This window comes from Fusarium falciforme, chromosome 1 (assembly GCF_026873545.1).
Source record: "Fusarium falciforme chromosome 1, complete sequence".
Classification (NCBI taxonomy): domain Eukaryota; kingdom Fungi; phylum Ascomycota; class Sordariomycetes; order Hypocreales; family Nectriaceae; genus Fusarium; species Fusarium falciforme.
The window spans coordinates 5,050,579-5,074,445 of NC_070544.1; the positions used below are offsets into that span (position 1 = coordinate 5,050,579).

The 23,867-nt window shown below is 55.1% G+C and overlaps 3 protein-coding genes across 3 annotated transcripts; 2 read left to right on the top strand and 1 right to left on the bottom strand.

Moving 5' to 3' along the window:
• Window positions 1–10,018: 10,018 nt before the first annotated feature.
• NCS54_00143500 (PH domain-containing protein) lies at window positions 10,019–11,939 on the top strand (the record flags this gene model as incomplete). Its single annotated transcript, XM_053147062.1, has 3 exons — window positions 10,019–10,299; window positions 10,432–10,621; window positions 10,704–11,939. The coding sequence occupies 3 exons, from the start codon at window positions 10,019–10,021 to the stop codon at window positions 11,937–11,939; spliced, it is 1,707 nt and encodes a 568-aa protein (XP_053003037.1).
• A 1,260-nt stretch (window positions 11,940–13,199) lies between these two features.
• On the bottom strand, window positions 13,200–17,781 carry NCS54_00143600 (Hypothetical protein; the record flags this gene model as incomplete). The annotated part of the gene is made up of 2 exons (XM_053147063.1): window positions 13,200–13,295; window positions 13,351–17,781. 2 exons carry the CDS (start codon window positions 17,779–17,781, stop codon window positions 13,200–13,202), a joined length of 4,527 nt encoding a protein of 1,508 aa, XP_053003038.1.
• A 4,877-nt stretch (window positions 17,782–22,658) lies between these two features.
• Window positions 22,659–23,642, top strand: NCS54_00143700 (Hypothetical protein; the record flags this gene model as incomplete). The annotated part of the gene is made up of 3 exons (XM_053147064.1): window positions 22,659–22,984; window positions 23,039–23,335; window positions 23,387–23,642. The coding sequence occupies 3 exons, from the start codon at window positions 22,659–22,661 to the stop codon at window positions 23,640–23,642; spliced, it is 879 nt and encodes a 292-aa protein (XP_053003039.1).
• Window positions 23,643–23,867: the final 225 nt, after the last annotated feature.

The window sequence follows — 23,867 nt, forward strand, 5'->3', positions numbered from 1 at the left end:
GATGCGCGAGAATCCAAACGACGCTGCTATAATTGAATCGTTAGCTATCAGCGTCGAAACCAGGGCAGATATCAATCCTTGACGTCAAGGACTCCGAAGACGAGGTAGTAGAGGAAATGAAATGTCTGAAGAGAGGAGAGGGCGACTAGTGTAATGACTGCTCGTCCAAGATGTCTCTGCGCAAAAGCAGGATGACAGAGATGGAGGAGAGAGAGCCGCGACGACAGCCCAGTCTCTAGAGCGTGACTCACTGATGTGTGGAAAGGGTGAAGAGATGCAAAAAGGTCGGGATGGAAGAAACAACAACCACGCGAGCCGGTCGCGTCGGAGGGCCAAGGTGACTTTGGCAAAGGAGGAGAATGTTGAAGGAAGAGAAGGGTGTAGCAGGTGGAGAAGAGGATGATGAGGAGAGTGTGATGAGGAAGAGAAAGAGATATGATGAGAGATGGAGAGTGAGAGGAAGAGAGAGAGGAAGAAAGAAAGAGTCTCAGGCAGAGAAGGAAATCTGAAGGATGCTCGAAGCCCGCGATGAGGACCCCCGACCGTCGCTCCAACGCGTCGTCGGCCTCCGCTCGACGACGATGAGATATAGAAGATATGACTTACCAAAGCAGCTCCAAGGAAGCGATGTGCGCAAGGATGCAAAGTCTCGATATCAAAACCGTGGCGTCGTATCCCAAAGACGCTAGTATGTGGTGATGTCGAGAGAAGAAGAGGTGAGGGGATGAAGAGGAAGAAGAGAAGAAGAAAGCGTCGAGGTTTCCTGGGAGATGTTTATTTATCTTTGCGGGACTGACAGTGAATCACAGTCTCGATCTTGGGGCCAAGTTACGTAGCCTCGCAGGAAAACGCTCTGCCTTGCGGCGCGGCCAGCGGAGAGCTGGCCACCCAACGCCCACGCAAAAACCCACAGGCACCGGTGAGCCCTCCGGCCTCCCACCGAGAGGTGCCCCGGAGTATATTGTTTGGTACCCCGTCTGCTAGTCTAGCAGTGGCCTGGCAAAGGGTAGAAGGGACTGCACCATTTGCAAGCTGGAGGAGGGCTCAGGGAAAGGGGGTAAAGGCACACTTGATCAAATGTCCCGTAGATGCTTAGTAGTACACCCCATCGACTCCTATATCCTTTTCTTGCTCGTGGTCAAAGATGTCGTCGTGTCTCTCGTCGTCGTCGTGCCTTGATGGCCTGGCGGTCCAGCACTGGAGAACGCCCGGCGCATCCCACCGTGGCGGACCCCTATCTGAATATGATCCCCGTACTCCTTTCATCATCACCATGTTCAGAAAGCCTCCAAAAGTCTCAAAGTCATTATTTATCTTTCTTAGAGAACATCGCGAACAATGAGGATCAAGTCCTTGTCCCACAAACCCCTGTGTTGATGTCGCAGCCCTCGAGCAGCACAAAGGACGACAGCTGTTCATCCCAGAACAACGCAACAGACCCCCCAAAACATCGAAATCACGTACCACAAGCTTTCGCAAGGCAAGACTTTGGGGGCCTACGTCTAGAAAGGCGCCAAGGACCTGTCGTGGCTAACCCCTGACGGTCGGCACGACAGAAGGCATCCCAAACCTCCCTCATTCCCACCCTACCTGCGCTCGTGCGACCGGCGAGGCCTCTCTTCATTCATAAAAACCACTCGCAAGCACACTGGCTATATCGGGAATCCAAATGATTGAGTCCTCTCCCTTACTCGTCGAAGGGATGCTAACGACGGACTGATCCAGGCGATGAAGGCATCGACGAAGAGCCCAGCGACATCTACAGGATCACTACCTCGATGAAAGCCTGTGTCTATAGCATCATAGTCATCACACGCTGCGAGGCGCTTCGCCAGCAAGATCTGACCCCCTATCGCAACGTCATACTGGGCAGGGCTGTGCGGCCATTCGCAGCATCCATCAGTTGAAGCGACGCGTCGAGCTTGAAGACCTCAAAGCCCCTAATGTCCTCTCTTAGGGCAGCAGCAAACACAATCTTGATCATTCATAAGCCTAGAGACTCGCCAGAGGAGACTAGCGATGCTAAAAGGCTAGGAGTGAACAGCGTCGAAGCCAAGCCCAGGCTCTGAACCGCCTTGACGGCCATCGCGAACAACATACAATCATCTAAAGAGCTCCAAGACATACGATTTGCATTATCATACGAGATGTCACGCCAAAGACACTCTCGAGACACCTTCTTCGTTCCGTACCACAGACTCTTCGAGGTTCTCCTGGGTGGCTATCTCAGAGAACGAGTTGTCACAGCCCTCGAGAGTGCCCAAGATGTCGGAGAGCCTCTCAAGAAAGGATAATGATGTGAGGAAGCACCCAGCTAACCAAAGGGTCTAGTCAGTAAGGGTCAAGGTCATCTAATGACACCGAGCAGACTGTGAGAAGAACATTGTGCTTTCACGAACTACAGATAAACACTGACCACGAACAAAGGAATTTCTCGGTGAGTAGTGTCCACGGGGAGCCAGTCCATTGTTGCTGGCACAGACACTTCTCTTCTCACAAAGACAGAGTATGTCAGGCACAGGAGCCAATACCACAGTTCTAAACACAATGTTGACCTCACCCGAACTACACCACAAGAAACATCCCATCACTCGGGCTCGTGAGGATGGGTGTAAGCTTACTGAGTCAACCAAGACCAAGACTAAGATGGGAACTCTCCCCAAATAGAACCTCAACCTCACATTATCCCCGTTTATCATGGGGGTCAGAGAGTCCAAGGCTTACGGTAAAAGCAGATGGGCATCCTTGACTACATGCTAACAAATATCGTCGATCAGAAACGACATTACGAGCCGATCCGAGACCGCATTCTCAAGACAAATCAAAACAATAAAAGCAAGCCATGATGCAGGTTAAAACTCCTGCAAGCAATATCCCCAGCCTCATCACATCCTCGACTGCACTGTCCCTTGCATCCGTCTCACCGCCATCTCAGCATTGAGCCCTTCACCACGCTCAACAAGGAACTACACCCCACGGGACCGTCCGGGGCGAGAGCAGCTGGTCGATCCCGGTCCTCGAACCATGATATCGAGAAGATCTATTCCTGAAACGAAGATCAAGTTACAGAAACGGAAAAAAGGGCTCGTTTGTAAAAATCCCTCTCGACGTCGTATCCCAGCCCGCATGTACTGTACCAAATCAGGTTGATTGCTCGAGCTCACAATATCTACGGCCTATCACGTACAACCCCTCTACGGTCGATAAGCGCGGTTGACGACGAGTGGTCCAAGAAACATGGCGTCGCGGATAGAGGCTTAGCAGCTGGGCCGGCTTACACCAGCTCTCCAGTCGGTGAATCTGAAACCAGGGTCCTGCACACCATCAACAGTCAAAGTCGAGGAGAATCTGAACTTGGAGAAACAAAGATGACAATCCGGCGGCGGGAGTCTTGGGTGTTGTCGGAGACCAAGCCACATGGGCGAGCACATGCACATGGCTAAGTCTGCAAGGGAGCGGGGCCTGCATGAACGTTTGCTCGACGAGGACAAGGCCGAGTCGTCATGACAGACCTTGTCCGAGGTGAGCCGCGATCGACGGGAGGGTGGCAGCCAGCAGCAGCAGCAGCAGCAGATGGCCAGAGATGGTTGGATGGGATGGGACCGCCTAGCCGTCCCCAGAGCACGAGCTGAGATGGAGGTGAGGGGGACGGCCGGATGATACAGCATGGCACGCATAGGCACGAGATCATGAAGAGCCTTGTTAGCCCAGCTGTCGTCGGCCAAGCTGTGACATTGATTGGCCGGGTGTGTGGGATGCATCGCAGTCAAGGCAGAACGGAGTACTCTTGCTCATTCCTTGATAGGATGACTTGATACAGCAAAGTACAATCCAGTACTGTACAGCACTCCCAGTCGAGTAATGGGGGTGGCACCGCTGCAGAATCATGACTATCAGGGTGTCACGACGGGGCGGCAAAGAGCAGATAGCCCAGCAGGCATATCATCAGGTGCACAAACTGCCTCACACCACAACGGTCAAACCGGAGTTGTGAGAAATCAAGACAAGAAAGGACCGTCGGAGCAACAGCAATGCGGGCTTCTACTTTGTCATTCCGCCGCTCCCGGGCACGGTCACATTCACAACCACAACCACAAGAGACAGCCGGTGTTCGGGATCGCCAATGCTGTGATGTGGAATGATGAGGGCAAGGAGACAACCTTGACACTGACGGCAAATCAGGTGATTGGAAACGGTGGGCGGCGCGCGAGAGTTACCGTTGCGACTGGAAGCTTGGAGGAAAAGCTTGTCAACTGCACATGACCCCCCCGTCGTGGCTGGAACGGTTCGGTTGGGACTGATTGACTGACTGATCGGCCCCGGAGAGTTGATACAGTACGGCCCACCCCCCGTCTTGTCTCTTCATCAATGTCGGCGTCTCGGGAGCTGAACGAGAGAGACCTGGGAATCACGGGTCGAATCACGACGACCCAGAGCCGGACTGCGAGAGTAAACATCCATACCCGCATAAGCATGATAGCCAAGTAAGACGACGATCGAACAAGCGGGTTGGTACTGCAATGTACTTCTGGGAAAAGGCTGCACGGTCGCATGAAGTGTTAATAAGATCAGCTTGTGGAGCCAACCAAGTTTCTTCTTGATAGAGTCAGAGGGATGATGGCTCAAGCAGTTCTCAGAGGATGCGCACGTGTTGCTGTTGCTACGAGCACCATTACTCCATGTTGGGAGCAATCCTCTTCAGACGAGATTGTCATCCGAAATTCACATCCGTGCCCGAACGCAAGGCAGCCTGACGAGGACGACGATGACGGTGCCTCGGCGTCTATATGGTGGTTGGGATAATGCTCTATCCCTCCAGCATCACCGAGATACGGCTTCAGTGCATCGCATTGAACTGTTAGCTAGGCTCGCCGCAAACAAACAAGGCCCAGCCGCGAGTGGCTGATGGTGGCCAACGGGGTGAAACGAACAAACCCACAGAGCCCCGAGAGACAACGGGAGTTTGTGTGTTTGGTTGGATCATGAAATGAGAAGCGCAGGGTCCAATTTCCAGACGAGACGGGGTTAGGTGTCATCGGCCGACGACGGATCAGCTCTCTCCAGGGATACCAGCTGTACAATCTCAGCAAGCGAGTGTCGGTGTGCCTCGGGCAAAGTACCGAAATCAATGCCTTTTGCTAAGGTTTCCAAGGGTAGGATACAACACTGCTTGGAGCAGAAAACCGTTCTTGATCAAGCAAGAGAAGCCCCCGGCTTCGAGACGTTTCCCCCCTCAACAACGGCATGGCTTCCAAGAGGCTACCGACAAGGATCTAGGCTGGGTCCCACAAGCCGGAGTCAAGCCAAGGCGCCGTGGTTGAGCTGACGGGCATGTGGATCTCGATTGATTGCCCACGGGCGGCGGACCGTGTGTGGTGATCGCCGCCGTGCACTGTTGGCACGGATTCCGTGCTATTGTGCTTTTTTTATTAGTGCCCATCAAGATATCAGGCGCTGGTCGTTCGTGAAAGGAGGTGGCGGCAGGTCAGAAACCAAGGCAACGAGTCCATGCGAGGGCAGATGGCCAAGCAGGCAAACCAAGGCGCCTCGGAGGCGAGATGGAAGGAAAAGAAGGGTCCAGAAAGGCAACCGCAGGCGATGGCTTCCCCAGAATGACCTTTGTATCTGATGGGTGGCATTCCGGCGGTTAACATCCCGCAGAGCTACCCGCGGAAGAATATGCCATGGCAGAACCCAGAGCATTGGTCGCACAAAGGCCGTGCCCTTTCGTTTCCCGTTGCAGGTCATCAACTCACTTTGTTATGTCTCGGCGTTGATCCGCCGACGGGAGATGCTGCGTGTCAAGGGTGTCTCACCAGATGGCCCCCGATATTGGTAGCCGTGTGTGCTCGAGTCAAGGGAATGAGGAATCAACATGAGCATCGAGTCCTGTCCACTGCCAGCCGCGGCTTCAGAGTTGCAGCAAAAAGGGTCCCGAACTATTGCCAGGTGGATTGGTGTTCGCGGCTTTGGCTGACCTCCTATGCCCAACTGGTCCAAGCTATGCTCGACTTGGCCAAGACGACGGCCGGGCCTTGAGTCACCTGGACCCAAAGTGAGGGAGAGGCGCGATCGTGTGAGCCACGGCTGGGGTTGCCTGTAGCCTGGATCGAATTGGACTGTTGGGGCCCTCTCGAGTGGCTGATGCAGGTGCTGGAGCAGAACCAGATGCTGGCTGTGGCATCGCGGGATTGTGGCATTGTGATGTGATTGTGAATGGGTGGATAACCCGGATGCAAGCTTTGACTCTGTGTGTGCTACCACCATTGCACTGTGCTGCACTGTGCTGTACCCCGTAGGACAACGAGTGGGAGGTGATGGAAGATAGATGCAGGTTTCGAGGTCGGTACAAGGCATACAAGGCTGCATGTGGGTTGTTTTGCGAGCGCGTGGCCCTTCTCCATCGTGATGCTCGTGTGCTCCTGCCTCGGGCTGCAGCTTCCTGCATTTGCATGAGCTCGACCAGCGAATGAGGTTTATGATACAGGGTATGTAGGTACTCGACCTCGAAGCAAGGTACTATCTTGGGCATCTAGGAGCCAACTCCAGAGAATCATCCATAAAATCCAAGGAAGTACCTCTCATGCAGTGCAGGGTACCTCCCGTCCTGTCGAAGGGAGCAGCGCTCCGTATTGATTGATTCGCCCGAGCTGCTCAAGTTAGGGTGCAATGCGGGCCCCCGTTTATTACGACGTCGTCGCTAGCGCCGCCATAAGGCCATGTTTGGGCCCGGAGGACCAACTCTTGCTTGGACGTCGTTCCATGGCCACAGAACGGTAGAGAATTTCGTGGGCCAGAGAGAGATGAGCTGCCAGGTCCCAAACACACACGCAGCACAGCACAAGCACACGCACACGCACAAACAGACAACAAATCACACAGCATATCCGACAGTAGTTTGGTTCAGGTGCGGGATCCCGCGGCCCAGACATGATGGAGGGTTGAAGCTGAAGACTACTGGACGCAAGAGGCTGCCAGAGGATGACGCTTCTGGAGACGGCGAAGCGTGACCTGATATGACATGACCTGACCTGACACTTGCGTGCATCGCCGTGTCTTCCCAGAGGCCGAGATGGGGACCGGGGACCAACAACGAGGCACAAGAGCCAGATGCGTCAGCGTCAGAAAAAGAGGGTGAAACGCCTTTGTCGTTGTGCAGCAAATGTTCAAGCCACCGAGCATCACAGGATCCGGTGCACCAGCTCAGGCGCCTAGACACGAGAGCCTCATGGCGACCGTGGGCGGCGCCGGGGGCTTGCTTGGCCTGGATGGATGGCGCAAGGAAGAGAGACAGCCAAGATGCCAAGGCGGCCAAGGAACTATGCCAAGCAGGCAAGACGCCAGCCAACGTCGTAGAAAGAGTGCTGGTGACCGTCGAGACAAGACAGACGTGTTGAAACGTGTTCCCCTGGAACAATATTTTATTTCGGATTTCATTCTAATGGCGATCCACCAGAACCACAACGTGGTGGTTGTTGAGGGCGGCCCTGGCACGGATCGCTCGTCGGCACTGGGCTCAAGCGAGAATCCAGGGCCAGGGACAGGGACCAGGTGTATTGTTCAAAAAAGTCAGTGGCTCCCCAAGGCCCACGATTGCATGCTGAGGGTGCAAGGGGTTCGACAAGGTTCGGACACAGGGAGATGGGAGATATTGGAGGTAGATCCACCGGTGATTGGGCTCCATCAGAGACCCGGGAGCTGGGCAGATTATTATTAGGTACGTACGATGTCTGATTCATCTCGTAGAGAGACACGGTCAGCCAAGAATGAGAGACAGCCGACTAGACGACGAGACACGGAGCCAGAAAAGCAAGACTTGCGGGCTGGGGAGGAGAGGGAGAGCACATGGTTCTGATACATTTGTTGCCGCCGTTTTGGTGGATTGTGCAAGCAAGGAGGTCAAGTGCCAGACAAGATTGCTCGGCAATGTGGGGATGTAGGTACCGTAGCCCATTGGGGCCGAGAGGTGGGTTGAAGATCGATATTGAAATGTCGTCTCAAGACCCTGTTCCCGACAACAAGGGAATTTCATTCAAACCAGTGGGCGAGCAGCGAGATTTCCCTTCCTTATTCGAGGACCCGCCCCGGTTGAGTCAGAGCGAGAGATGGGGTGAGCATGTCGGTCTGGAGGATCAAAGATGGAGATTGATCAATGCTGATTGTCGGGACACGGCCGAGTTCCAGGGAATAACATGGGCGACGACACTGAAGCCGGCCGGGCTTCAGGGAGGGCTCCAGCCCGGGTCTGATCGTCCAGGTGGTAGCACTCCGTAGCGTCAATAGCGTTGAGGCCTGCACAGGCCAGTACGTAGTAGTTATCAGCCCAGCCTGCCAGCGGGCGTGGTTCCGCGCCGTGCAGCCAGATGCTGTAGGTACGGAGTATGATGGATATTGACGGTGAGAAAAGGCGGGCAGGGCAAAGTAAAGCTTCTTGTTCCTTGGTGAAGGGAAAGGAAGGGGCCGACAGGCTGGCCGGGAGCATCCGTCGATACGAAAGGAAAGGTGCCTTGCTTGAGGTTGCAACTTTTCTGGGGGGGTCCAGTCCGAAGCACGTTCCAAAGCTTCCATGATCCCGAGGTGAATTCCAAAAAGAATCTTTCCAGCATGGATGCGAGATGATGGTGAGTGACGAAAAAAGGACGGTGAATATCGGGGTACCTTCCGTCCAGGCTTGCCTTCCGCATCTTCACAGTAACTACGACCTTGGCTGTGAATGGGAAGGTACGTGTCGAGTTGAGTCGATACGATACGTGAGCCCCGCCATGAAGCACAGGCAAGTGCAGTTGGGTTGCTACTGCAATTTTGTCCGCGGCTAGCGCTGGAGCCCTTTGCAAGGTGTGCTCCACTGACGGCCGGCAGGTCGACGGAGCCATGGGGCGTCTGCAATTTCAGGCCCACTCGTTTAATGCAGCACGGGCCAGCGCCTCACCCAGCAACAACAGGGAAGAATTATTGGAAAGACAATGGACGGGAGGATTGGTTCGGTGGAATGAAAGTGACAGTCATCTAGTTGCAGCAGGAACAGAGTGTTGCTGGGGGACAGGATGATATTAGTGTGGAAGACGAAAATTCTACGCCGCTGCTAAATAAAACTGATCAGCATCAGGACGGGTGCTGTGCCCTGTAATTGCCGGCGGATTGACGTGATAATGGCCAGTTACCTTATGCACGTCCGTGGGCAAAAGCTACTTTCTGCGTACCAAGCTATCTGCTGTAGCGCCTGGTGATACAGGGGACTTCAGGGGACCTCAGGGGACGAGCTCAGGGACAGGCCGTGGGGATTAGGGGACCAGGACGGTATCTGGGTTCACTGATGGATGAGAGCATCACGGCATCGGTCAGGATCCAAGATGACGGGACCAGGGAAAGGAAAGAGGGAGAACTGCCCACACCAACAGCCTCATCAGGGAGAACGAGAGAGAGGGGAAAAAAAATGAGAGCTTTCTCACACTGGGCGCCAAGTGATTCATCTCACTGACAGAGCTTGCCTCCCCCTGTACCCCCCCAAATTTGACTGCTGTCACAGGCACAGACAGACACTGTCGGGACGCTCATTCGCTCTCCACTGCCCATCACTGACCACTCCCACTCCCCTCCCAAGGCTAATTTTCACACCGCACACGCCCTGCCTTCCCTTACCCTTGCCGACTACGGGTCCCACATCCACTTTCACTCCCTCCTCTCTCAACTCACCCTTTCGGCGTTGCGTTGCGTTGCGCTGGAGCTTGCTTTGCTTTGCTTTGCCTTGCCTTGCGCTGCCCTCACCTCACCTCACCTTACCTGGCTCTGGCTGGCAAACCGCCTTCGCACTCTGTGAATAAGTACCCCCAAGCGCCCCCTCTCCTGCTCGTCTTTTCTCCCTCCTTCTTCTTTCCCTCTCCCTCTCTACCTGCTCTTCAGCTCCATCTGAAATCCAACGCCTTTTTTCTGGATCATCTTCCTTTTTTTCCTTTTTATACCAACGTCTTTGTTTGTTGTGATACCCAATCTCCTTTGATACCCCCCGAAATCTTTCAGAATGGCCGAGGAACAGAAGAACGTCGTCGTCCCCGAGGAGACCAAGCCTGAGACCACCGGTATCTCGGCTCCCACCGTCGAGACTCCCGCCGAGTCCAAGCCCGCCGAAGAGACACCCGCTGTCGCTGCCGAGTCTGCTCCCACTGCTGAGGACAAGCCTGCTGAGGAGGCCAAGCCCGCTGAGGCTGAGGAGGCCCCCAAGGCCGAGGAGAAGAAGGAGGAGGTCAAGCCCATCGAGGAGGGTCACCTGAACCACAAGGCTCAGGGTCTGAGCTTCCCCAAGTGAGTCGAGTCGAGTCGCCCGCGGCGAGTCGCAGCCCTACGTCTCTGTGCCATCATGGTGCCGATAGCTGGCGCTGCGTGCTGCGTGCACACCTGTTTAGTCGCACCGTGTTTGCTAACCACACACCCCAGGAACCTGATTGCCAGCAAGGAGTTCTTCTGGTTCGGCTCCGAGGCCGTCGAGCCCAAGGCCCTCGCCCATTACCTCAAGGCCGAGAAGTCTGCCGATACTGCCCACTCCAACATCGCCTGGGCTTCCGAGACTGGCAAGGGTCTTCTCTTCGTCGGCGACAAGACCACCCCCTCTAGCGTCATCAGCCTGGTAAGTTGGGATCCACTCCCACGCAACCCCAATGCACCAACTGCCGGCATGTCACAGTGAGCTAACCACCGAAACCCCGCAGGCTGATGCTACTGAGCCCGAGACCGATGGCTCCCACAAGTTCCACCTCACCTCCAAGGGCAACAAGCATACCTTCAAGGCTGCCAACGCCGCTGAGCGTGACAACTGGGTTGCCCAGCTGAAGCTCAAGATCGCCGAGGCCAAGGAGCTCGTCGCCACTGTCACCGAGTCGGAGACCTACAAGGCCACCGTCGAGAGCTTCAAGCCTGCTGTTCCTAAGAAGGAGGAGAAGGCTGCTGAGGCCCCCAAGGAGGAGCCCGCCCCTGTCGTTGAGGAGCCCGCCGCCGAGGCTGCCCCTGCTACCGAGGAGGCTCCCAAGGAGGAGGAAGCCAAGGAGGAGCGCAAGAAGGAGGAGGTCAAGTCTGAGGAGCCCAAGCGACGATCCGCCAGCCGCAAGCGCACTTCTTTCTTCGGCTTCGGCAAGAAGGAGGAGTCCAAGAAGGAAGAGGTCAAGAAGGAGGCTGAGGCTAAGCCCGCCGAGGAGACCGCCGTTGCCGTCGAGACCCCTGCCGAGGAGGCTCCTAAGACTGAGGAGGCCCCCAAGATCGAGGAGCCCGCCAAGCCCGCTGAGGTCGTTGAGGAGCCTGCCAAGGCTGCTGAGGAGACCCCCGCTGAGGCTGCTCCTGCTGCTGAGGAGAAGCCCGCTGAGAGTCCTAAGGAGAAGCCTGCTCCCAACAAGCGCAACAGCTTCTTCGGTAACGTCTTCTCTAAGAAGGAGAAGAAGACTCCCGAGCTGAAGCCCACTGAGCCCGCCGAGGCCCCCAAGGAGGGAGAGGCTACTGAGGCTGCCCCCGTCATCCCTCCTGTCGAGGCCACCACTCCCCTTGCCGTTGACGTCTCCAGCCCTGCTACCGTCCCCGCTGAGACCACCGAGGCTGCTGCCGCTACCTCTCCCGCCCCCGAGGCCAAGAAGGAGATCAAGGAGAAGCGAAAGTCTTCTCTCCCCTTCGCCTTCGGCAAGCGCGACAAGTCTCCCGCCCCCGGCGAGGGTGAGAAGGTCAAGGAGAGCCCCTTCTCCAAGCTCCGCAACACTATCCGCGGCAAGTCCCCCAAGCCTGCTGAGAAGCACGCCGAGGAGCCCAAGGAGGAGACCGTCAAGGAGGAGCCTGCTAAGGAGGAGGAGGCCAAGTCTGAGGCCCCCAAGGAGGAGGAGGCTGCCAAGCCTGCCGAGCCCGAGGCCGAGAACAAGCCTGAGAACGCTACCACTCCCGCTCCTGTCGTCACCGCCGCTGCCTAGAAGGTGGCCCGCCGTTGATCGTTGCGAGTTACGACTACATCACCATGAACAAAAAACTACTACAACACACATGCATTGAAAGGGTTGGGAATGGAAGGATGGATCTGCATTTCTTCACAAGATACCGAGATACCCTGTCAAGACTGCTTCACTGATACCAATTTCCATATTTACTGAATATGAGAGGAGGAAAGGAGAAAAAGGTCTGGTAATGGACCACGAAAACACCAAAAAAAATGTTGTCCCGGCTGCCGGCCTGGAAGAGGCGGCATGCTCGCGTCGTTGCTTATTGTCTTTTCTTGTCTGATACCCGGAATGGAGATAACTAATACTAATAATACAACTGCTGCGTGTTGAACATGTTGATTTGCTTCCCTATACACTTGTGAAGATTCGCTTCTCTTATTAGACATTGGTCAACGTTGACCTTGATCGATTTGACATTGAGGTCACGTGCTTCCCACGATGGCTCCTGGAACATCGTCTTATTAGAACGTAGCCTCTGCCTCACCTGCACATCACGACCAAGTCACTCATGACCAACCGAATGGTCTGCCTGGCCAGCATCACAATGGCAACGCAAGAGCTATTCATTCATGCGGGCATCGATTGATCGGTTCAAAGCAAGTCTAGGTTCTGGATATCAAAGGCGCCAAGGGGTCTTGTCTAGCTAGATACATGCACATCGTCGTCGTAAATCCATCCATCCCCTTAGAACCAACGGTGCGTAAAACGTATAATGTATGACCAGAAATGACACCCTTCTAGTCAAAACAGACCAAAGTCAAGAGCAGCAGCATCCTTCGCCTAGCACCCAGCAACAACGCCCACGTTGTATCGTTTATGTCCTACCAAATGTCGCTTTTTCAGTGCCCATCTGTTCTGCCCAGACAGCCAAACAAGTCTCGTATATGTAGATAAAACATCAGAAGCCCCCACTGCTTTCGTGTACTGCAGTTAGAACCCCCCCAAGGTTTCCTTTCCCACGCTTCTTCCAAAACGCCTGAATGCCTTCACAAGTCCAAATGCTGAGGGGAATAACCCAGTCATGATGATGAGGTGAACAAAGAATTATGTCGAGAAAAAAAAAGGCCGAACATATCTCTAGGCAAATGATGCCAAAGGGCAAATTACATCCGGCAACCCATGATATTCCAATGGGCTAAAGGACAAGAGCGAAGAAAATATCAGCCTCATTGGGCCAAGGGTATCAAAGGATGATGCGGGCTAACAGGACGCAACATGACAACTCCCGATGTCTCAAGCAGACACCGAGAGGTTTTTATACTTGCCAACCAGTTCTTCGATCTTGGGCAGGAGCTCAGGGATGCGGAACGGTTTGGAGATGACATCGTCCTACCGACAAATGGTTAGCAAGATTCAATATGGATATATCACTGTGGGCACTTACAATCCCTGCGGCTTTCGCACTCTCGATCTGCTCCGGTCGTGCGTAAGCCGTGACAGCAATGATAGGAATGTGCTGGACAATGGTCCCCTCCCGTTCAAGCTCTCGGATTTTCCGAGCACACGTCATGCCGTCCATGACGGGCATTTCAAGATCCATGAGGATGACAGAGATATCGACGCCCTCAGCCTCCTTGCCGGCCCAGAATCTTGATCGCTGCAGTGTCTGGAGCGCCTCTTTTCCATGATTCGCGACAAATGTGTTGTTGCCGCAATTGCGTAGCTGTCGTTGGAGCACCTTCTGGTTGACAATATTATCCTCAACGATCAACACGTCAAACAGTTGGTTCGAGTCTTCGGGACCTGGCCGTGAAACCTGGCGGGTAAGCTCAGGCTTGGACGGAGGGGCCAGAGACTGCGCCTTTCGCACAATCTTGAATGGCGTGACCTGTTCGTAGTCCGAGGGAGGGCTGAGAGAGCGCCGAGTCTTGATGTAAAAGCTGAACTTGCTGCCGATACCTCGCCGGGATGTGACGCCAATCTGCCCCCCTTGCATCTCTGTCAAGATCCGCGAGATGAAGAGCCCAAGCCCTGATCCACCATATTGCACGTGTGTTCGCGGAGTAGCCTGCTGGAACCGCTGGAACAGCAGCCTCATCTCCTCCTCAAGCAAACCAGGGCCGGTGTCTTCTACTGTGCAGTGGATGTTGATCTCCTCACCAACACCCCATTCATCCGCGTTGTTGATGTCCATGAGAGCTGTGCGCTGATGATCGATCCTGTCGAAATAGATCACACCCCTACGAGTCAACTCAGACACATGCTTAGATGCGCTGAGGCTGACCGTAATAGTCCGCTTCTCCCGACCTTGGGTGAACTTGATGGCGTTTGTCATCAAGTTGATCAACACCTGTCGCAGTCTGGAAGGATCAAGCTTCACCCACTTGATGCCGTAATTGTCAAAGCTCTTGTCCACGTTGAAGGCGAACTCGATATCGTGGGCTATCAACTCCGACTCAAACATCTTCAGCGCCCTTTGTACCACCCTCACGGGTTGCTCGTCCACAGGACTCACTGCCAGGAGGTTCGAGTCCAGCTTTGATAGTGTCAGAATGTCGTCAACAATGCGTTTCTGATGGCTTGCGCAAAGATTGATCGTGTTAGCAGCGTCGAGGCAATTCTCCAATAGTGTTTCCACCTCCGCTTTGACGCTGTGCGCATCGAAAGTGCTGATATTATTGGCGATCTGGTCGGCACATTGCAGAATTGCCGAAAGGGGGTTCCGCATCTCATGGCTCGTGATGTCAATGAAGTTCTCCTGTTGCCGTTTCAACTCCACAGCTTCCTCCCGGCGCTCGCTTTGAACCTTTTCAGCCCATTTCTGAGAAGAAATGTCGGTGATGCAGCCAAAAATCAGCTTGAGGTTGCCGTCTTGGTTCTTCTCGGGGTATGCGCTCATAAGAACCCACGTATCGATCGTGTTTCCGCCACTCTGCTGACTGCACTTGAACCGGAATTCGACCGAGATGGTGACCTTGTCTGTGATTAACTTGGCCCACGCATCCTCTAGGGCAGCTCTGTCCTCGTCCCGAACGCTATCCATCCACGTGTCCACCGAGTCTTCAGATCGAGAGTGCCTCGAAATCTGCCACCACATGTCGTTACAGTAGTTGATTTTTCCGGCAAAATTGGCAATGAACATGCCAACTGGCGCAAACTCGGCCATTCTGGTAAACCTGTATTCGCTCTCCACAGCCTCTTGCGTGCGGAGGTAAAGCTGCATCGAGAGCTCCTGGCGATCCAAAGCGGCAAGCCGAGCAGCCCTTTGCCCTCGCTTGATCTCCTCCTCAAAGAGGACTACTGAAGCCATCGATGTAGCAAGCTGCCGGTTGAGCAGGTGGACAAACAGTTTGTAGTCGTCATCGTAAGGCCGTCGAGAGTTGGCGCCCATGACAATGAAACCGATCACAGATTCACCCGCCGTAGTTGGAATAACAGGAAAGACAACAATAGTCTTTGAAGGGTCACCGAAACCTCTCCAGTGGAGGCCCTCAATGAGATTCGCTGGGAGGGTGCCGTTTTCTTCAGAGAGCACGACTGGGATGCCACCCGCAGTCATCGACTGTCGCATGTAGGGGGCAAAGCCGTCGTCAGATGACCGCAAGTCGAGGTGTGAAGCCGCTGCCGGATGGTTCTCGGGGACACCAAGAGCGCCCTCGAGGACCATTTGGGATGAATGGATCAAGCTGCCAGAATGCAAAGATGAGACTTCGCTCTCATTGTCCTCTCTCGCAGAGTAAATCAATGCAAATGGGACATCGTATTCGTTATACTCGAGGCCCTTCTGCACCTGTGGCCAGAAACCCTGCACAGTCGTCGCCGCGGCCGTCCTCTCACCGATTTCACGAAGTGTGAGCATCCTTCTCTCGTTGACTCGGCGACGAGTGTTTTCGAACGCGGGATTATACAATCCCACAACCTCGCCGTCGCCACCCACAAGAGGAACGATAGACCAGGAAAAGAAGGTCTCCTCCAAAAACCCGTGCCGGTTGATGAAAAGCCGATTCTCATGCTTCATCGTGGCTTGGCCGGATTCCAACGCACTCTTGAAGACCGGCTTGATCTCATCCCAAATCTCGGGCCAGGCCTCCATGTAGCATGAACCCATTAGCTTTGGGTGTTTTCGGCCTGCAATGTCGAGATATGCCTCGTTGTATATGATAACGAACTGGGGTCCCCAGTACATGGCAGCGGGATGTGGACTGCCCATAACCAGGTTGGACATGGTTCTCAGGTCTGCAGGCCAATCTTCAATGGGTCCTAGAGGGGTCGATGCCCAATCGACTGATCGAGCAAATTTGATGTGTGGAGGAAGACTTTCCGAGGGTGGTATCCTTGTCCAGTCAAAGATCGACCTCGCCGGTTGCGACTGGAACACCTGGTTTGTAAACTCATCAGGATGTAATCTTGCTTCATCTTGCTGCATATCAACTTCGGCACCCGCAGGGTTGTTGGTGCTGAAAGTAACCCCCTCAGGCTCGGCATCGCCAAAATAGTCTGGCGCATCAAGGATTTCAGCGTCAGGGGTAACTGGCATCTCTGGCGAGTGTGCAACGCTTCGACTCTCCGGGACAGCAGCCTCGTCAATAAGAGGGAGCGCAGAGCTTGGCCGAGAGCTAGCAAAGCCTGCGCGGGCGCTAACAAAACGGAATCTTCGCCTCAGTGTCGAACAAGTCCATGTGATACCGGCGTAGACGTGCGTAGCAGAGTTCGTTTCGGATGGCGTTCGAGCTTTGGCGGAGGTCATGATCCATGATTTAAAGCGTCCAAAATCGGTTTCTGGGCTGGCATCTTCTTGATCTACCGTCAGGAACTGGAGAAGTTCATGCGCGACTCGCAGGGAAGCATTATAGTAAAGAATATGTAACCCAGCGCGGCTACCATTGGCCGCATTATCCAAGTCTATCAGGAACGTCGGTCTCTCATCTTGCTCAAGAAATTCGATAACGCCAACGCCCTGCAGCATTTGTAGCCCTGGTGGGAGGGTGCGACTGTCTGGGCTTCCAGAATGCGCAGGTACGTCCATTGAGGAGCCCCAACTACCAGGTGTGCTCTCAGATCTGCCAGGGCTGATAGAACTCACACTTGCGCGAGGCAGCTTGAGTGTCGTAACGCCTCCGGCTGGGTCCTCTCGCATACGGGAGAGCATCGATACAGCTGGGTCACCGGCAGGGAAGGCCGTGGGGCGGTTGACATGTCTAGAAGGTGTGTGCGAGAAGAAGAGGGGGGAGAGGGGCCCTTCCTGCTTTCCTCTTGCGGCGGAGGGAAGACCCAAGGCTTGACTGGGGATTTCGACCTTGCGAGGTGGCGACGCACCGGTGCGAGCTTTCTTCACAGGAGACGGTTGCATGACCGGTTCACCTCTGATCGGGGCAGAGGGACGCTTCGCCGGAACGGGAGGCTGCGTGAGCCCTCGAGTGGGCGCGCTGATGCCTCGCCGGCTGGCGATCGTGAGTGCACTCGCCTGTTGGATAGCGCTGGCAGCCGAGGCCGTCAATGATGGTGTCGCGGAGTCGGACACGGGCACGTTGGAGGCCAGGTTTGGTATGCTAGGGTCTCGCCTCCATGCTGGTGCTGGAACTCGGGGAGGGACGTGGGCAACTATGCCGGCTGTTGCAACTCTGTTGTAAGCCTCCCCAACAGCGTTGGCGGCAGCAGCTAGAATAGCAATGTCCGTCCCGGTCCCAGGCTCAGTGGTGCTTGCCCTCGATGGTGTGCGGGCAAGTCCTAAGATCGAGGTGGCGGCACAAGGACGGCGATGGCGATGGTCGTCGTCTTCGGGATCGATCGAATCGGCGGCGGCGGTAGAGGCGACGGGACAATTCGAAGAAGCGGAGGAAGATGAGGAAGAGTTGGAACTAGAGAGCTGCTGCATGAATGCACCTGGGGCGAGGACGGAGTCGAAGCCCCGGGGGAGGGACTGCGAGTCCTGGCACCTAGTGGCTTGGGGCCTTGCGCAGCGGCAAGCAGGAGATCGAGATGGGACGAGGGGCGTGTGCCCGTTGAGCGTATGTGCACGCAGTGGAGGTGTGCGTAGGGATGTCGTGTGTATATTTCGGAAACAGTGGTGGTGGTTGGTGGTGAAAGTTACCTGACTGCGGGAGTGGGGATGGGGAGGATGCAGTCAATGCTGGATTTCTGCCAGGTACCTCTCTGGGCGGCGCAATTAGCCCGGCCAGGCAGGTATATGTCGAGAATTACGGCGTCCAAGAGGGGGGGGAGGGGGGAAGAAATGGGATAGGGATCGAGATGGGACAAGGGATCAGACGGAACGGTTGCAGGGGATTTCCAGCTAAAGTGTTCGGTAGCGCTCGTCGAGACTGGGACCATGCAGCTTGACTCGGACGCAACGTGGGTTTGGCTTGTGAGAAAGGGGAAGTCCCGAATAGCCAATACGAAACAAAAGAGCCTCTGAGTCGATCCAACTTTTGACTCCAAGCTCCAACTGTTCTTGCCCGGGTGGCGGGATCGGGAATCGGGGTCGAAAGAGGACGGACGGGTCCTGACGTGAAGAGCGGTCCAGGAGGGCCGGAAGAGCCGCACGGAGGGGGATTCTAGGTCATCAGGCAGTACCAGGTAAAAGCGAGTCTCGGTAACGCGACCTTTTGAACAGCAAAGGTCGGGTCTAGGTCAGCGCAGTGATAATTGGGGGATCCAGGGCCAGGGTCCGACTGGAGCCATCGATCAAGGGGCAAACAAGAGATGGATGGAAGTCTGATGGAATGTCGTCTCTCTCTGGAGGACGGACGTTGCAGCACAGTAGAGGGCTCCTGAAAGGATGGAGATGGTTGTTGGAACTGGAAGGGGGAGAAGCGTGGAAGTCAAGTCAAGTCACGTCTGGGGAGATAAGTTGCGGTAGGCAAGGCAAGGCAAGGTAGGTACGGCGGAATCTCCGCATTCGCATTCAAGCTGAGCTTCCAGTCCAGCTGGAAGGCGCGATGCAAATCCCAGTGGGCGGTTCGGCATTGGGGAAGGTACGAGGTTACCTGCTCCTACAGGTCCAGCTGTAACTAACCACCCAAGGCACTTGCCCAATGCCCAATACGGAACACATCAGCAAAGCACAGGGCTAGAAAAAGTAATCAAGGCTAAGAAAAGATGGAAGGGATCAACAATCGCTTCAGCTCTCCCCAACTTCTGCCTCTACCACAACCGACCCCGACAGCACCGAGCGCCGCACCCTCGCCAGCATCAGACAGAACCGGGGTTCGCTAGCCATGGAGATTGGGATGGGGAATTGGCTTGCGGCGCCTAGCGGGTGGATATACGACGCCTCCTCAAGCACCAAATAGCTCCTGCGCTTTGGAGACCCGGCTTGGCACCTGGGACAAGGATGGCCACGCTGGGATTCCGCACTGGATATCGAAGGAGCCTCTTCAACGAGCCGCCCTCTCAGCAATTGCGAGGCCCCCAGAGTCAGAGACCCAGGCTTGACATTGCAGCGGCTCTTGTGCCAAGTCCATGCGCCTGAGACACTTTACTTGTCTGGCTTTACATTGGCGGACGCGCTTCTGACTTCGATTGAGCCATGCGGCAGATCCACTCTCCACACACGCGGCCGGCTTAGTACTTTGCGAGACGAATGAAACGAACGGACACAGACCGGCAGAACCAGACGAAGAAGTGACTTGGGACAGGTCATGCTTTGGTTTGGCTTCGCTTTTACCTCGCGACTACCCACGCAGTAGGCTCCCCTCATCAGTCATCAGTTTCCTCCCATCCGTCGACGACACAACCGACATACTGTACCTGTCAGGTCATGCTTAGAGACAGAGACAGGGTCGACATGCACGATGGAGGATATTGGCTGGTGTTACTCCGCAGCAGTCGTAAACGGCGGCGGAAGCATTGGTGCAACGTCTTGGCACCAGCACAATGAGTGCTGCGACAGGGCCTATGTAGGGCCAGACCTTTGATAAGTCAGTCCCACGGCCACCACATCAGGTGCCGTTCGAATTAATTTATCAGCAACGTCCATATGGAACAGCTCATCACAATTTGTCGACATTTCCTCTAGCCTCTGGCTTCTGTCCTTTCTACACCAGAGGTCTTCGGGGCTGAACAGAGGCGCCTTCGCGAATTCCCCTTCTGAGCATGGCTCGTTAATGAAGTGGAGAGTCATGAATGACAGTTACCGAAGCAAGCCTCATTCTGCACCTGTTTCTCCCTTCAGCCTCCTGGCGTGCCTCGGTTGGTATAAGGAGAGGTGATAGGGCGCAGAGCATGGGAATGACATGCAAAGCCCACAGGCCACGGGGCGAATGAGCGAGTGAGAGACTAAGAGAAGGGGGTGAAGCACCGGGCAAAGAAAAAATAAGAGAAAAAAAGTTCCCGATCTCTTCGGAAAATGGGCAAATGGTGGTGGCAGCGTCCCGTGCGTCGAACGGATGCAGTGGAACTCGCTCGCCCACATCAAGAAACGCCGATGACGATCATGGGGATCTAGAACGGTCTTTTCCTCGCACGCCTTGAGACCTGGTGCCCCACCTGGCCCAGTGCCCCTGTCGGCCTTCTCACAAGCGTCTCCACAGGTCCCAGAGAACATGGTCTGGACAAGGGCCCTGGGTCTTGGCTGAAGGGTCGGCCTTGGCATTTGGCGGGAGAAAGCTCAAGCCGTATCAAATGCGCGGGCCAACCTAAAGGTGCTCGGTGATGAGGGCTCGGTCCGAAGCCCCCCATTGTTCCCCTTGAGGAGGCAGTCTTCTAGGCCGTCAGCAACAGAGTTTGTCGGCCGAGTTGGCTTTCGCAACCAGCCCAATCAGCCGGCAGTTGGGTCCCATCGAGTCTAGTTTGACGTGTCCGGATGCATAGAATCGTCTCCAAGGTTCGAAGCGGTGTGGAGATTGTTGAGATCGGGCGAGTGACATTTTCCTTCTGGGCGGCCTCGTCCCGCGCAGCCATCCCGTTAATCCCATGATGCCGGAAAATCGTTGTACGCAGGTGATGAGGTGACGCTGGTGGCTGTTTCGGTCTCCTCTGGATAAGATAAGTTGTTGACGCCAGGGGGGCGAGCGGCTTTGGTTGTCTCGCGGTGAGAGGAAAGGCTTCCGGTTGATATCAGCACCTAAGCATGGGCATGTCTGAGGTTGACACGCTGACCCAGATCTGGTATGCTATTTTACCATGGGAATGGGCATTTGCCATGAACCCCATGGTGTTCCGGCACACCACACTTTGCACCGACTCTCAGGAGGCGTTGGTGAACCTCACGTTGAACTAGCGGCAAGATCCCTCCCGCCCACAGCCTTGTTGTCTCATTTGCGAGGTTTTTCAACCATACGCATGGACAAGTGCATTGCTACCTGTGCAGCGTGGTCGTGTCGGATCTACCCCGGACAGATGTCGAGTTGCGCAATGTTGATGTGTCACTTCACCAAGCCAACTCGCCAGGCATGGGAGGTGTGTGACCATAGGGTAGCTCAGTTGCGATGTGCTAGTGCTCCTCATGAGCTTACTGTGCCTGGGGCCGGTATGCTCATGGACAGTGTCACTGGGTACTATACCCGGTCTCTCTGGCTATGAAGGCAGCACACGGATCATCCGGCTCTCAATACCCTTTGGCGTATGGTCCATAATGGGAATGCCTTCACTTGAAATGGGGATTAACGTTCACTTCCCAGCCTGCCAAGACGATCCCACTACCTGCCCGTGTTATTTTTATCACGACGCAACCACGATGTGTCGCGCAAGTCGAGGCTCAGACGTGACGAGTCCAGTTGCTTTCGCCCATCACTTATTTTAACTCGTCGTTTGAAGCCTTCACTGGGACCGTATTGTCATCAGCATAGATCAACTAACTCCGAATGAGAAGCGATACCATGGCGTTTACCTTCAGCTCATTCCTCGACCCACGATGTGACTATCCCATACCCAAGGGATATGACTGACATGATTCGTATTGAGACTCGGCTGACAAAACCAGCACCAGCGGCTAAGGACCATCCAGACTGGCTCGGTGGACAAGAAGACGACGGCGAGGCACGGCAATGGAGCGGGAACGCCAGCTTCCGCAGTACGGTACGGCAAGCAATCAAACATGATCTCTTAGCTACCAGGTCGGACCTGCAAGCTCTTGGAGAGCAAAGGAACAAATCCCTGGCGCTGAGCAAGCCAGCGTTTCCCAAACGCACGGCATTCACAGGTTAAGCGGCAGCACGGGATGCCCATTGGCAGGACGAGGATGGCCCAGCCACCGGGCAGGCCAATCGGGCGGCCCCATCGGCGCCGGGTTCCCACCCGGGCGCTTAAACAGAGCAGATCATGTCGGATTCGGCCTCTGATTGGCAAACGCCGTTGATGGTCGTCGTTGAGATGCAGTGATGGACAGATGGAAATGCCTCCAGACGCCGGCTCCTCCAGCGCTCACAGGTCGGTCGCTGGTCAGTCGCATCCCGTCACAGTGGCCTCTCACAGCACCAGGAGCCTCTCACAGAGCATGGCACATGGGGACCGGCGCATGGGTGGTTCCCTCTTTGCCGGCCACCTTGGATGGCCGGCCCTTAAACGCTTGCCAGCCCCCAACCTGCCACGCCGTCGGACCAGAGCTCTTTTTTCCTCCAACTCCTCAGCTCGACTTGACGTTGGCGACCAGGTTGCGGGCCAACGACTGTGTATCGACGAACCTGACCAACGGCCTAATTATAGACGGCGCGACGACCTCTGATGTGGAATCGACACTAGAATCAAGAGCAGCCAAGCACCCAGCAAGAGCCAGCAGAAGAAACATACCCTCACCAACCCCACCTCGACAATATGAAGTTCCTCGCCCGTTCCTCGTCCAAGCAGCTCAAGGAGCCCAAGGGTGGCGAAGAGCCCACCCGAAGGACCTACCGCATCATCAATCGGAGATGGCCTTTTGTCTCGAGAAAGGCGACGTGGTGGCTGATGCCCATTGAGCTGGCTGGTGTCATTCCCATCCTTGCTCTCACGAGCATCGCGCAGCCCGATCTCTATCGCTCTGACATGTGGCGGATCGGCTGGGAGCACGACCCTCCGCTGAACTCGAACCCGGCCATGATTCTGTACGCCTACGCCAACTATCAGCCACTGCCCAAGATCGCCCTCATCTGGACTCGCACGTGAGTTGATTACCGGATTAATCGCACGCAACAGCATTGACTGAGACGGAGCAGATTCACCGACTACAATGTGGCCATTGCCGTCATTTCACTATTCTTCCTGCTCAGCAAGCTTACCGCCTTTATCATGAAGGTCTGGTATCCGATCCTGGCCACCTTCATCAACGTCAGCATGGTTACCCTCTACACCGTGAGCGTCTACGGGCAGATTGGACCCGATTATGCCGATCCAGAACACCCTGCTCCAGCCGCCTGGTACTGGCGCTATGGTTGTGGCCTTGCCAAGCCATACGGCAAGTACAAGAGCTGCAGGATCGCTCAGGGTCAGCTCGTGGTGACACTCTGGTTGCTGTAAGTTTTCACCTCCCAGACCCGGGTTGTAGTCGCTGACAAGTTGAATAGCCTGGTCTACGTGGCCAACCTGGCCTTTGCCATTTATGCCATGTTGCCCAACAAGATTAACGATATTTCCGAAGACGACGACGAGGAAGAGGAATCTACGCCCTCGGAGTCCAAGGAGGGACAAGGTATTTGGGAGATGCACAACATGAAGACACCCACCAGCGCCCGGGCCATACCCTTTACGCCCAGGACGCAGGCGTTTCACACATTGGATCGCCAACTGCCGCTGCGCTCCCAGCAGACCCGGTTTGCATAAGAGGAAGCATGAATGTATGGCCAAGAGTTGAAAAGGACCCCGTTTCTGGGAGACGCAGGTTCATGACATGTACACACACGGAGGATGGGCGAAATTTTCCTTGGATATGGATAGCATTGGGTGTTTGGAGTTTTGGATGATATACCATGAAACACAGGGTTGGGCCAAATGAGCCACAGCCAGGTTCTGTCTTTAACATGTCACTGATATATATATACATATATG